Source organism: Orycteropus afer, unplaced genomic scaffold (genome assembly GCF_000298275.1).
Source record: "Orycteropus afer afer isolate SDZICR_OR568_19922 unplaced genomic scaffold, OryAfe1.0 scaffold00047, whole genome shotgun sequence".
Lineage (NCBI taxonomy): Eukaryota > Metazoa > Chordata > Mammalia > Tubulidentata > Orycteropodidae > Orycteropus > Orycteropus afer.
In genome coordinates this window covers 15,766,383-15,781,533 of record NW_006921634.1, presented here as the reverse complement: position 1 = coordinate 15,781,533, position 15,151 = coordinate 15,766,383, and the positions used below count along the sequence as shown (strand labels likewise).

At 37.6% G+C, this 15,151-nt stretch overlaps 1 protein-coding gene across 1 annotated transcript in view; it reads left to right on the top strand.

Moving 5' to 3' along the window:
- Positions 1–14,313, top strand: part of TRPC6 (transient receptor potential cation channel subfamily C member 6) — a 175,528-nt gene extending 161,215 nt beyond the window's left edge. The window contains exons 11-13 of the mRNA XM_007938083.2: positions 5,264–5,347; positions 13,523–13,598; positions 14,162–14,313. Coding sequence (XP_007936274.1) covers positions 5,264–5,347; positions 13,523–13,598; positions 14,162–14,313 — 312 coding nt within the window. The remainder of the gene's footprint in view (positions 1–5,263; positions 5,348–13,522; positions 13,599–14,161) is intronic.
- Positions 14,314–15,151: the final 838 nt, after the last annotated feature.

The window sequence follows — 15,151 nt, the reverse complement described above, 5'->3', positions numbered from 1 at the left end:
AGTCCATGGTACTTTCAGCATTCTTTGCCAGCACCACAACTCAAAAGCATCAACTCTTCTTCAGTCTTTCTTATTCATTATCCAGCTCTCACATGCATATGAGGTGATTGAAAATACTATGGCTTGGGTCAGGGGCACCTTAGTCTTCAAGGAGACATCTTTGCTCTTCAGCACTTGAGAGAGGCTTTTCCAGCAGATTTGCACAATGCAGTACGTCTTCTGATGTCTTGACTGCTGCTTCCATTGGTGTTGATTGTAGAACCAAGTAATATGAAGTCTTTGATAGCCGCAGTCTTTTCTCCATTCATTGTGATGCTACTTATTTGGTCCAGTTGTGAGGATTTTTGTTTTCTTTGTATTGAGGTTTAATCCCTACTAGTCCTTGGAAGGAAGGTTGGGCGATCTACTTTTGTAGTGATACCACCTCAGAAACCCAAGGAAGGGTCGCTATGAGTCAGGTTTGACTCAACGGCACATAACAAGAACAACCGCAACATAGACTGTAGTCTTCAATCTCATAGTGACCCTATATTCACAATGACCCCAGAGTAGACCTGCCCAATAAGGTTTCCAAGACTGTAAATCTTTGTAGAAGCAGACTGCCACAGCTTTCTTGTGCTAAATGACTGGTGGGTTTGAACCACTGACCTTTTTGTTTTACTACAGAGTGCTTAACCACTGCACCACCAGGGATCCTTTGAGAACTACAGCTTCTTTTAATCGAGTGAATGGTACAATTTGATCTTAATGATTTTTCAAGTCAGAATAAGTAAGAACATAGGGACATTTTGCTGACATTTTTAGAAGAAGGTGATAAAGATAAATATGTACATGAAAAAAAGGCTATCTAAAAAATATTTTGACAATTGTATATTGTTTTTAGGAGCTCTGGTAGCATAGTGCCTAAGGCACTTGACTGCTAACCAGAAGGCTGGCGGTTCAAACTCACCAGCCACTCCTCGGAAGGAAGGTTGGGCAATCCTACTTCCATAGTGATACTGCCTCGGAAACCCAAGGAAGGGTCGCTATGAGTCAGGGCTGACTCGACGGCAAATAACAACAACAACAAATATTGTTTTTGTGGATCTTAACAGCCTGACCATATTTTCCCTATAATTAGAATCAACTAGACTCTTAATTGTTTATGTTACTCGTTGAAGACCTAGAACATAGCACAGCACCTTACATAGATATAGCACTCAAGAAACACTTGTAAATGAATGAATGAGTGCCTTAGTTCAGCATGTGGCCATTTAAAATATCAAGACATTGAAGTTAAAGAAAGGATTTCAATTCAGCCCCACTGAACTTTACGTAGATGGTGTAGGATTATTGTTGTGTACTGTGGAGTTGATTATGATTCATAGCAACCCTATAGGACAGATTAGAACTGCCCTATAGGGCTTCCAAGGATGTAATCTATGGGAACAGATTACCAGATCTTTCCTTCCTCAAAGGAGCTGGTGAGTTTGAACCACCAGGAAATGTAAATATTAATTATCATTTTTTTCCCAAATGTACTACAAGAGACAGTTTTTATTCCAGAGTGTTATCTTAATGACAAAATTCTCTACTATAATTATTGCTGTTTTTTAAGTCCCATGTATTTTTCAAGATATAAAATAAGATTATGTATTGAATATTTAAGAGAGGTTAAAAAAAAAAAAAAAAACAACTCACTGCCATCATGTCGTTTCCAACTCATAGCAACCCTCACTGGGTTTGTGAGGCTGTAAATCTTTACAGAGGTCTATTGCCCCATCTTTCTTGTATGGAGTAGCTGGCAGGTTTGAACAACTGACCTTCTTGTTAGCAGTCAAATGACTTATCCACTACACCACCAGAGGTCCTTTCAAGAGAGGCAGGAATTTTTAAAAATATATAATTCCATTCTAGTTAAATAGGAATAACATTAGTTGTGAAGAAGAACTGATTGTCAGATTTCAAAGATTGATTTCATTCTTAGGAGTTGGAGCTGGAGATTGTGGTGTTGAGTTGGGTGGGAATCAATGGTGGCCTCAGCCCAACAGGATCTACAGCACACATGTCATATTCCTTTATGCTGTATATGGACATGTTTCCACCACCACCCCCTTTTTTTTTCCTTTCATGCAAAGTTTCCTGATTACACAGTGCTCAATTCTGTGTATGAGTAGAAATGGAACTTCATTTGTGTTTCTTATATCTTGTTGTTGTTGTTATATGCCGTCGAGTCTGACCCAACTCATAGTGACCCCTCCTTGGTTTTCTGAGGCAATATCACTATGGAATTAGATTGTCCACCCTTCCTTCTGAGGAGTGGCTGTGGGTTTGAACCATCAGCCTTCTGGTCAGCAGTCAAATGCCTTAAGCACTATGCTACCAGAGCTCCCCTTCTTATATCTTAGTCTAAGCAAACTATTTCTGCAGACAATATCTAACAAGAGACAGCATGAGAAGGAGGAAAGAGTCCCTGGTTCTGTTACCAACCAGCTGGTTTAATCACCTTTCTTATGCCATTTCTTTTGTTTATCTCAGCAATGAAAAAGTAGAATGAGACCAAGGATTCTCCATCTTTCGTTTCGTAAGCGCCACTAATTATCAGATCAATTAACCTGTCTGACACTGTAAGAGGAACCAAAAGCTGACCTTCTTATGTACAATATTTACACAACAGGCCTCCTGTTGCTTTATTATATTTTATGAGTTTAAACAATTACAGAGGTATTGCATGTTAATGCTAAGATTTCTAAGCATGTGTATAATTAGTAGTGTATGAATTTTGTTATAATTCCACTGGCATTGCTACAGTAATCCTAAAATACAAAAAATACTTTAAATCATGCTAGTATTATGTGTATTAATGCTGGAGAGAAATTAAGAGAAATAAGAAGTCCGAAATGAGTCTAGAGCAATAAATGTCAAACTCTGTCCTGAACCTGGAGTTTGATGCATACAACAGAAAAGAAAACCAGTGAATGCACATTCACATTCTCTCCCCCTCCTCAAACCATTCTGGCACTGGCCTGCATTTCTTGACACATTGATCTTGACCTCTCTCTCCATTCAATTCTCCATAGTCTCACCAGGATATTCTTGCAAAAATACATACAAGATCAAATCATGCTTTTGTTTATAATCCTTCCATGAATTCACATTGGTTTTAGAAGTTCAAAATTCTCAATGGGGCCTATTCAACCTACTGTTATCTGGCCCCTAATATATCAGCTGACTAGTTGTTACTTTCCCCTCTCACTCTTGGGCTACGATCACATTGACTCTTCAAACACCCTGTCCTCTCTATGGTTCCATGCATCTTAGAACTTCTCTCTCCCCAATCCCCACTGTCCAACTACATTTTACTAATCTTTCAGGTCTCTGAGCAAATGCAACTTCCTCAGAAGTTATACTCAGGGCCTATTACTGTATTTCCTTATGGTTTCTAGGATATTCTCTATGTTTCTTGTCTCGTTCCCTCTTAAATAATTATTTCTTCAATTATTCCTTCATTGTAAAGTTTTCAAATGGTGTATAGGCCTAATGGCCTACAAGCACATTCTTGTGAAGCCCATCTGTGGCCTACTTAGTTTGCTGCCTCAACATCTATCAATTTTTCCCTAGTTGTCCTTTTACACAGTTTCTAAATTTGCCATGACTATCTTGTCACATGTTCTCTCAATGGTTGTAGTCTCTAATTAGCTTTCCCAGACATGTCCTATAGAGTTTCCTGTGATAAAAACCCATTATTATCTTGTAACCCAGTCTCTCACTGGCTATAGATACACATTGCTCCTCCCAACTGCCCCATATGAGTGCTCGTGATTAAAACTTCTCCCTTTGGAAAAATGCAGAACAGAATTTAAAATTCTCATGGAATACAGATTTTCTAGAGCCACTGAGGCTGGCTGAACTCCAGTAAGTATTGCTCTGAGATAATCTTTAAACCTTAAAACAAAAGTATCCTTTGAGGTCTTCTTTAACCCAAACAATAGGCTAGCTTAGTTCAAGAATGTTTGCTTGCATGATGTGCTTCTTTGAAGAACTATCTATATAAGATTCATGACTATCTTTGAATGCTGTCTTGAACCATCTCTTCCTATGGAAGATAGTTGTACTGCCTAATTAAATGTATTCTAGAGGCATTTGGAGAGTCCCTGTGTGGCATAAATTGTTACGCTTTTTACAGTCAGTCAAAAGGTTGGTAGTTTGCACCCACCCAGAGGACTCTCAGAAGACAGTCATGGTGATCTGATTCTGAAGGGACACAGCCTTGAAAACGCTTTGGAGCAGTCCGGTTCTGCACATGAGGTCACCATAAGTCGGAATCAACTCAAGAGCAACTAACTACAGATGCATTTGCACCAAAAGCATACAAATTTGGAACTGTTCTGTTTTGCTAGATTCTCCTACTTACTCCTGTATAAAACTTTCCTTTCCCTTTAGAAAATGATTTTAAATACCTTCTTGGAATGTTAGCACACTATATTACTACCTTTATTGAAGATTGCTTTAATTCTTGATTTGCCTGTTCAGGCATATATATTATATGGAAAGGGCTGTCCGAACAGAATCCTGTGTTGTTGTTGTTGTTGTTATGTGCCGTCGAGTCGGACCTGACTCATAGTGACCCCTCATTGGGTTTCCGAGGCAGTATCACTACGGAAGTGGATTGCCCCACCTTCCTTCCTTCCAAGGAGTGGCTGGTGGGTTTGAACCACCAAGCCTTCTGGTTAGCAGTCAAGTGCCTTAGGCACTATGCTACCAGAGCTCCCAGAATCCTGTACAGATCTTAAAAATCAAGTGGGTCGTTAGTGTTTCATTGGCACCTGAACTCTATCTTACACTAAAACCTACTCTGGTATTTATTCAATATTTTCTTCAGCTTCTCCTGTACTTGTCGATATCTTTATCAATCATGCTGTCCTTTTGGACCCTTATCACCAGCACTTCAGTGATCACTGCCTTCTTTACTCACGGCTTCTCACTCTCCCTTTACCCTCTGGCTATGGGAAGGGCAAAGCATGACTTTATGCCAGCATAATTAAAGGCCACAGAATCTGAGAGACTTCTTACACAACCTCTAATAGCCATTGAAAGGTTGAATGCTCCTGAAGTGTCACTGATTTAACAGAATGCTAAATAAGTTAATCTAACATGAAATTGTATATATATATATATGAAACAAAAAAGAGATATTTATTAGTTCCATGTATAACACAAATAAAACATCTTATATTATTTTAAATGAATATTAAAACGTGTCTAATTCTTCTTAAAATTACAGCTTGGACACAGTAAGGAATCTAGTATAAGGAGCTCAGAAGATTTCCATCTAAATAGTTTCAATAATCCTCCAAGACAATATCAGGTAAGCCTGATATTTTAAAGGAATAAGGCTAGTTATTTGTAATTTTTGTATTTTCAAATTGTTATTTTTTAAATAAAAATGAATTTATAGGTTTGTTTCTGGATCTCAGAATAATGCTTTAATTCACTAACTATTTATTGACTAAATGCCATGTGCCAGGTAATTTCTAAGGAGCTCTGGTGGCATAATGGGTAAGGCATCTGGCTGTAAACCAGAAGGTCTTTGGTTAAAACCCACTAGCCACTCCATGGGAGAAAGACAAGGCAATCTCCTTCCATAAAGATTTACAGCCGTGGAAACCCAATGCGGATCACTATGAGTTGAAATCGACTTGATGGCAGTGGGTTTGTTTTTGATTTTAGGTACTCTTTAGTGCAGAAGATACATAACTAAACAAAATAGATGAAGTCTTGGCATCATGAATCCAACATAAAAAATCTAACCCTATAAAAACATCGTAAGAAGAGGGTAAAATGCACTTCATATCTCACCACTGAGACACAGAGACCCTTTACTTTTGGAGGATTATATGTATGTCTAGAATTTTACATATTTTTCATATATATGCACATATTTATATTTATATATACATATATCTAATACATGGAGTCCCTGAGTGATGCAAATATTAAGCTCTTAGCTACTAACTGAAAGGATCTAGGAAGAAAGTCTTGGAGATCTATTTTCAAAAGATCACAGTGGTTGAAAACCCTGTGGGGCACAGTTCTACTCTGAAATGCATAGGGCTGCTGTGAGTTGGAATAGACTGGGTGGTAACTGTTTTGACTTTTTTTTTTTTAAATTTAATATTAAAAAGTATATGTAAAAGTACATGTAATCTAATTTTAATTTAATATTAAAAAGTATATGTAGTAAAAGTATATGTAATCTTACATAAATGAATTAATAAACCAAAACCAAACCTGTTGCCATAGATTTGAACATGTATTACTAATTGTCTATAGCTTGTGTTTTTATCTTCTTAAAATAAATATTCATATTATTTTTGAATTGGCTAATAAAAATGTGACCAGAGGCTCTTAGGATTTATAGTATTCCCTTGTATAAATATATGATTATTATAAAAATCTCCTACTAATAGATATTTAGGGATTTTTTTTCTATTATTATAAGTAGTACTTGACTATGAATATAATTGTCCAGCTATCAACTTATCTCCTTAGAATAAGTTCCTGGAAGTAGAATTTTCCTGCCCATCATTTAATTTTTAAACTTAGGTCATAAGATATGGTTTAGTTATATATCCATCCAGAACTTCCTTAGTGCATGCTGAGCCTCCTAATTATTATGAAAAATGCAGTTGATTCTCTTATTTGTGGGAGTGTTGTTCTATATGGTAGTTGCAAACTTTGAACTAGTTAATACGAAAATTGCTCAAGGAGAAACACACCTTTAGGTTCCTAAGAGCCTCTGGTCACATTGTTATTAGCCAATTCATAAATAACTTTGTTTTATGTCTGTTTTAGTTTAAAGAACCCTTATTTAATACATACAGCTGATTCACTAACATTGAATTCATAGCCTATAGGTCATGCCTGAACAAAGCTTATGTAACACATGTTATTTTTTTTCCATAAGGCATATATCTTAGTTGTCTAGTGCTACTATAACAGAAATACCAAAAGTGGATGGCTTTAACATAGAGAAATGCATTCTCTCACAGTTTGGGATCTGGAAGTCCAAACTGAGTGTGCCTGCTCTAGGGAAAGGCTTCTCTCTCTGTTGGCTCAAGTTTAGAAGGCAGGTCCTTCTCTCCTTTTAACATCTGTTGGCATGGTGTTCCTTGGAGGTCTCTGTGTGTTTGGGCATTTCTTCCCCTAGGTCTAGGAGGTTCTCAGTACAGGGACCTCAAGTTCAAAGGATGCGCTCTTCTCCTGGCTCTTCTTTCTTGGTGGTTCTGAGGTCCCTCCTTCTCTGCTCACTTCTCTCTCCTTTTATCTCTTGTAAAATAAAAAGTGGTGCAGGCCACACCCCAGGGATACTCCCCTTACATTGGATCAGAGCTATGATTTAAGTAAGGGTGTTGTACTCACCTTAATCCCCTTACAACTGATTGGCTGATCACATCAGATTACATCATGGGGAATGTTTATATCACTATATAACTGTCATACCACTGAGAATCATGTCCCAGCCAAGTTGACACATATTTTGGAGGGGACACAATTCAATCGATGACAGTATGTCACAGCTTTCTTGCACTTAGAAGCTCTAAATAGCATTTTGGTACTACACTTGGGGCCATTTTAAACAGAGATATCACCAAGGAAAAGAACAAAAATACATGAAATATGGCACTAAATAGACCAGAAAAAGAATCTTTGTCTTCAGTATGAGAACTGAAACAAAAGGCTGAGTGAGTGTCACCTTGTTCGACTCAGATGAGAATGTTGCATGTAGGGCCACTCAGATTTTTGGTTGTTTTGTCAGCATTTGACTACTAACCACAAGGCTGGCGGTTCAAACCCACCAGCCACTCCTCAGAAGGAAGTTTGGGCAATCTACTTCCATAGAGATACTGCCTTGGAAACCCAAGGAGGGGTCACTATGAATCAGGATCGACTCAGCAGCAGTGAGGTTGTTTGTTTCGTGTGTGTGTGCATTGCTGGGGAAGCATAATTTAAAACAAACTCTCATCTCCTGCCAACCCAACTAAACTCTTCACAAAAGTGAAAAAAAAAGAAAACAATTTTATTACTGATTAACTATTAAGCCAGAATGTGGTGTGCATCACAGGTAATCTACTAAAAAAGATTGCAAAGACAAAAGGAATTTTACCCTTTTATACAGACAAGCAGATATAACTTATGTCATATATGTTCTCAAGATAAACAATTACTGTTGTTGTTAGCTGCCATATAGTTTATCCCAACTCATGATACCCATACCCAATGGAACAAAACCCTGCCAGATCCTGCACCATCCCAATGATCATCCCCAGATTAGTGCATGGTGATCCATAGGATTTTCATTGGCTAATTTTTGGAAATAGATCACCAGTCCTTTCTTCCAATTTTCTTAGTCTGGAAATTCCACTGAAGCCTGTTCAGCATCATGTTGTTGGTGTTAGGTGCTGTTGAGTCAGTGCTGACTCATTGCAACCATATGTACAACAGAAAGAAACACTACCCTGTTGTATGCCATCCTCACAATTCTTGCTATACTTGAGCCCATCATTGCAGCCACTGTGTCAATTCATCTCATAAATGGTCTTCTCCCTATTTGCTGACCCTCCACTTTACCAAGCATGATATCTTTCTCCAGGGAATGGTCCCTTCTAGCAACATGACCAAGGTAGGTGAGAGGAAGTATGGCCATTCTTGCTTCCAAGGAGCATTCCAGCTTCACTTCCTCCAGGACAGATTTGTTGGTTCTTCTGGCAGTCTATGGAACTTTCAGTATTCTTTGCCAACACCACAACTCAAAAGCATCAACTCTTCTTCAGTCTTCCTTATTCATTGTCCAGCTTTTACATGCATAAGAGGCTATTGAAAATATCATGGCTTGGGTTGGGTGCACCTTAGTCTTCAAAGGGACATCTTTGCTCTTCAACACTTTGGCACTTTTGCAAGATATTTGCCCAGTACAATATGACATTTGATTTCTTGACTGCTGCTTCCATTGGTGTTGATTGTGGATCCAAGTAGTATGAAATCTTCAACAACTTCAATCTTTTTTCCATTTATTGTGATACTGCTTATTGGTGCAGTTGTGAGGATTTTTGTTTTCTTTATGTTGACGTATAATCCATACTGCAGACTGTAGTCTTCAATCTTCATCAGTAAGTACTTCAAGTCATCTTCAATTTCAGCAAGCAACGTTGTGTTGTCTGCAAATCACAGGTTGTTAATGAGTCTTTGTCCAACAATGCCACATTGTTCTTCATATAGTCCAGCTTCTTGGATTATTAGCTCATGCATTGAATAAGTATGGTGAAAGTATTCAGGGTTGTCCTGAAACACACCTTTTCTGATTTTAAACTATACAATATCACCTTGTTCTGTTTGAATGACAGCCTCCTGGCCTATGTACAGGTTCCTCATGAACACAATTAAGTATTCTGGAATTCCCATTCTTTTCAATGTTATCCATAATTTGTTATGATCTACACAATCAAACACTTTTGCATAGTCAATAAAACACAAGTAAACATCTTTCTGGTATTCTTTGCTTTCAGTCAACATCCATCAGACATTAGCAGTGATATCCCTCACGACATGTCCTTTTCTGAGACCAGCTTGCTTTTCTGGAAGTTCCCTGTCAATATACTCCAGCAACCATTTTTGAATTATCTTCAGCAAAATTTTACTTGCCTGTGATATTAATGATATTGTTTGATAATGTCCATATTCTGTTGGGTCACCTGTCTTTGGAATGGTTATAAATATGGATGTCTTCCAGTCACTTGACCAGGTAGCTGCCTTCCAGGTTTCTTAGCATAGATGAGTAAGTGCCTCCAGCACAGCATCCATTTGTTAAAATATCTCAATAGGTATTCTGTCAATTCCTAAAGTATTTTTAGCCAGTTCCTGCACTGCAGCTTCAACTTCTTCCTTTAATACCATTGGTCCATATGCCACCTGCTGAAATGGAAGAACATTGACTAATTCTTTTTGGTACAGTGATTCTGTGTATGCCTTCCATCTTCTTTTGATGGTTCCTGCATAATTCAATAATTTGTCCATAGAATCTTTCAATATAGCAACTCAAGGCTTTTATTTTTCCTTCAGTTCTTTCAGCTTGAGATATACTAAGCATGTTCTTCCCTTTTGGTTTTCTAACTCCAGGTCTTTGCATATTTCATTATAATAATTAGCTTTGTCTTATCAAGCTACTCTTTGAAATCTTCTGTTCAGCTCTTTTATCTTGTCATTTCTTCCATTTGCTTTAGTTACTTTCCACTCAATAGCAAGTTTCAGGGTCTCTTCTGACACCTAGTTTGGTCTTTTCTTTCTTTCATGAAAGGTTTTTTTAATGACATTTTGCTTGGTCTTTTCTTCCTTTCATGAAAGGTCTTTTTAATGACCTTTTGCTTTCTTCATAGATGATGTTCTTGATTTCGTCCCACAATTCATCTGGTTTCAGTCATTGGTGCTCAATACATTAAATCTACTGTTCAGATGCTCTCTAAATTTAGATGACATATAATCAAGGTCATATTTTGGCTCTTGTGGACTTCCTTTAATTGTATTCAACCTCAACTTGAACTTGCATATGAGCAGTTGATGGTCTGTTTCACATTCAGGTCCTGGCCTTGTTTTGGCTGAAAATATTGAGCTTCTCCATGATCTCTTTCCACAGGTGTTGCCAATCTGATCTTGTGTATTCCATCCGGTGAGGTCCACACATATAGCTACCATTTATATTGTTGAAAAAAGATATTTGCAATGCATAAGTCATTGGTCTTGCAAAATTCTGTCATGTATTCTCCAGCATCATTTTTATCACCAAGGCCATATTTTTCAACTACCAATGATTTTTCTTTGTTTTCAACTTTTGCTTTCTAATCACCAGTAATAAGCAATACATCTTGATTGAATGTTTGGTCAATTTCAAACTGCAGAAGTTGGCAAAAGTCTTCAATTCTCTCACCTTTGGGTTTAGATTTTGGTCATATATTTGAATAATAGTAGTATTAACTGGTCTTCCTTGTAGGCATATGGATATTGCCCTATCACTGGCAGCATTGTACTTCAGGATAGATCTTGAAACATTCTTTATGACAATGAATGCCACACCATTCCTCAGTATTTCATACCTGGCATAGTAGATCATATCATTGTCTAATTCAAAATGGCCCAAACCAGTCCATTTCAGCTCACTAATGCCTAGGATTATGCATTCCATTTCGTTTTTGGCAACTTCCAATTGTCCTAGGTTCATACTTCATACATTCCATGTTGTGATTATTAATGGATGTTTCCATTTGTTTCCTCCCATTTTGAGTTGTGCCCCATCAGTAAATGGAGGTCCAAAAGCTTTACTCCATCCATGTCATTAATGTCAACTCTATTTTGAGGAGGCAGCTCTTCTCTAAGCATATTTCAAGAGACTTCCAAGCTGTGGAAACTGATCTTCTGGCACTATGTTGGACAGTGTTTCACTGCTATTCATAAAGTTTTCACTGGCCAAGTCTTTGAGAAGTGCATGGCTCTTTCCTTCTTTCTAGTTTATCTTAGTCTGGAAGCTCCACTGAAACCTGTCCACCATGGATGACCCTGCTAGTATTTGCAGTACTGATGGCATAGCCTCCAGCCTCACAGCAGCATACAAGCCACCACAGTATGACAAACTGATAGACAAGTGGTAGGTTCAGCATCATAGCAACACAAAAGCCTGCACTCACAAATGGCTGGTGAATGCTCATGAACTGTATTAGCTAGAAATTGAACCCAAATCTCCCACATGGAAGGTGACAATTCTGCCACTGAACCACCAGTGCCCACGCAATTACTAGTTCTCATGTAAGAGGACTTGACAGAACTATTTTTCATACATGTTGTTGTTGTTGCTATGTGCTGTCGAGTTGGACCCAACTCATAGCGACCCCTGGTTGGGTTTCCCAGGCAGTATCACTATGGAAGTAGATTGCCCAACCTTCCCTCCGAGGAGTGGCTGGTGGGTTTGTACTGGCAGCCTTCTGGTTAGCAGTCAAGGGCCTTAGGCACTATGCTACCAGAGCTCCTTCATAGCTCATCTTAAATTCACCTGGTAATTGGGATAGCCACAAGAGCTTCCCCTATCCAAAAAAGGGGGAAAATTTCCTCATGTGTTTATAACCAGAGGTAACTTGGAATCAAAAGCCAACTGAAAGTAGGCTCCTAGGTTCCCAGGAAACTGGGAGATATGGGTGTTTCTTCCTAGTTGATTACATTTCAAACAGATGACTTCCAGGTCTTTGAGAAAGCATTCCTGGGTTGTAAAATTAGCAAGAGGCTTATTTAGCTTTTAAAAAGATTTACATGCATTTCAAAGAGACAGAGAAAGAAGTTATAGTCTAAATTTAAATGCTCTAAGAAAAGGGAGAGAAGGTGAAGTCTCTTCCCTTTTGTTCAACAGGGAAAAATTAAGCTTCTCTCTGTTTTCCTTTATTTCAAATTTGTATTTGCCCTTACAGAGCATCTTTGAATGACTGAGAAAGCACTGTGAGTATTGATTTTAGGGTTACAAGTAAATTTACTGAGTAGGCAAATTAGCAGATGCAGAATCCATGAATAATTAAGATCTATAGTGTACATAGTAAAAGCCACACATATATGGAGAAATTGTATTACTTTGAAACTAATGACTCCAAAATTATTAGCAAGTTTAAAATCAAAATTGTGTACATATCTTGGTGAGAAGAAAAACAAAAATGTGTACTTTTGACTAATTTCTCACCACTACATGCAGTATTACATGTCTTTAAACTGCCTAAATGAAAGGGCATGTATTATTTTACTACTTTTTAAAGAAAATGCATGCAGTGGACATAGGAAATTATATGTTTTCTCTAAACTGATTTATTTTTCTCAAGAATTAACTTTTGAGTCATTGGCCCAAGTGATGTGAAAATCATATTAAAAAGAAAAAGCTTGTAGACTTTGTGTATTCTCTGCCAGCTAAATCATCTTAACCTTTGATAATTATCATTTCCAAAGTACTTACCAAAGGGAGGATGACTCAAACTTATTCTGAATGAGAGATTTGTCATGTGTTAAAATTTTCTTAGATCTGGAGTTAAAATGGCTTCCCTGGGCCAACAGCCAAACCAAAATTAGTCATAAGTCCATTGCCAAGAAACAGAAACTTTACACAGAATTGAAGTGTAGGCCAAGTTTCCTTAGCAGTAGGTGTTAGCAATGAGTTAACAATGCTCATCCAAACAATATAGACCAGTTTAGCATTCAGTAACCAACTTTCCCAAAACAAAAGGAAAATTTAATGTGATTAACCAATCAATGCATAGGGCAAGATATTTGCTCATCTAAGCTTTTAAAGGATGTTGTAACTGTGTAAACTCAAGCTCCCTCACCATTTCCAATAGGAGGCTCTCCCTCTTTGGAAGTGGTTTCTTAATAAACCTTTTACTCTAAAAATTGACCTGTTGATCAATTTTTTTTCTTTTGACACATGAAAGTAAAACTGAGATGTATTTCTCCTTTCTCTGTCTAGAAAATAATGAAGAGGCTCATTAAAAGATATGTACTGCAAGCCCAGATAGATAAGGAGAGTGATGAGGTGAATGAAGGTGAGTTGAACACAGGGACAAATAGGCCCCTGGGAGTGAGCCAGATGATTAGGCCTAATGCAGAGCTGAGAGAGAGCTGGAGAGATGGGTGGAAGGGTGAGCTTCAAGAGGAACTGAAGAAAGAATGTCATCAACCATTAATTCCTTTAAATCCTTGGGGATAGGCTATTTCTCCACAGTTCAGGACAGAGACCACTTGCTAGATAACTATTTTTTCTGGGGAGCTCATAGGGATGAGGATGTGGTTGAGAAAAGGCAAGGAACTGTTGGTTCAACGATGCAGCATTCACCACTAACATTTATCTTTCACTTACTTTGGGAGGACTTTCATTATAACTTTGCTATAACATCCTCCTTCACTGACATATACTTCATTGAGAAAATAGAAACCTGCTCCATTTTGTTGTTGTTGTTGTTGCTCCATTAGGAAGGTATTTTTCCTTTGAAAGATTTCAAAATACAGATAAGTGTGCAATTAGGACTGCTTTCAACTTGTCCTAGAATTACTGGTTTCTTTGCATAATATAGTTATAGTTAACATCTTATCACTCTTTTTTTCAAAGGAGAACTGAAGGAAATTAAACAGGACATCTCAAGTCTGCGCTATGAACTCCTTGAAGAAAAATCTCAGAATACAGAAGACTTAGCAGAACTTATTAGAAAACTTGGAGAGAAATTATCAGTGGAACCAAATCAAGAAGAAAACAATAGATAATGCAAAACTGTTAGAAATTCTTATTTATTTGTCCACTTGAAACTATATTATTTTCCAATTTATTTTTTTAAGTGCCAATCTGCCCTTCTTTTCCGCAAGAAAAAGTTTAGATAACTTGGGTCTTTCTATCATTCTGAACCCTAATATTTAACATGTTTGCTGATTAAATGTTATTGTTCAGGTGAAAGTTTGCAGATTATGATGAGAATCATGACCACTTGTTTGGTGCTTGTTTTATGAACTGCTTTCTTGGGTGTAACTATTATAATGATGTGATTGCCACACAGTGTAGGCCTGGGAATCTTCTCTGTTAGTCAAGACAGACCCAACACTCCCTGTGTGTTCCAGTCACCTTAGTTTAAATCAAAGGCCCCTTCTTTTTGCTCCACTGACTACCTGCTGGTGACTTGCAGCCCTGAAATCTGGCAAAAATATAATCTGTGACTATTCAGATAATGTTGTTTAATCATCATCTTCCTCCTCAGTCCCCAAATTATATGCTTTGTGAAAAATTTGCTTAAGTATTTCCTAAATTCTCTGGTTCATCTCTTTGAAAACATTACAATGAACAGTGAAGAAGTGTTTCCTTGTGTGTGTATGTGCACATGTGTGCATGCACTCACATGCATGTGCACACACACATGAAATGTTTGCCTGAAAGGTTTACAGTTAAAGTTGACACTTGAAAACTCTTTGTTAAAATTTTTTATTGTGACTGAAAAATTGATGGACAAATAAGAGCCTCTTATTGGGGAAGTATCAAACCCATGATAAAAATGTGGTTATTTTGCCCAGTCATAGCAGTTTTGTGCCTTTTGGGCATTAGTAAGTGTATTTT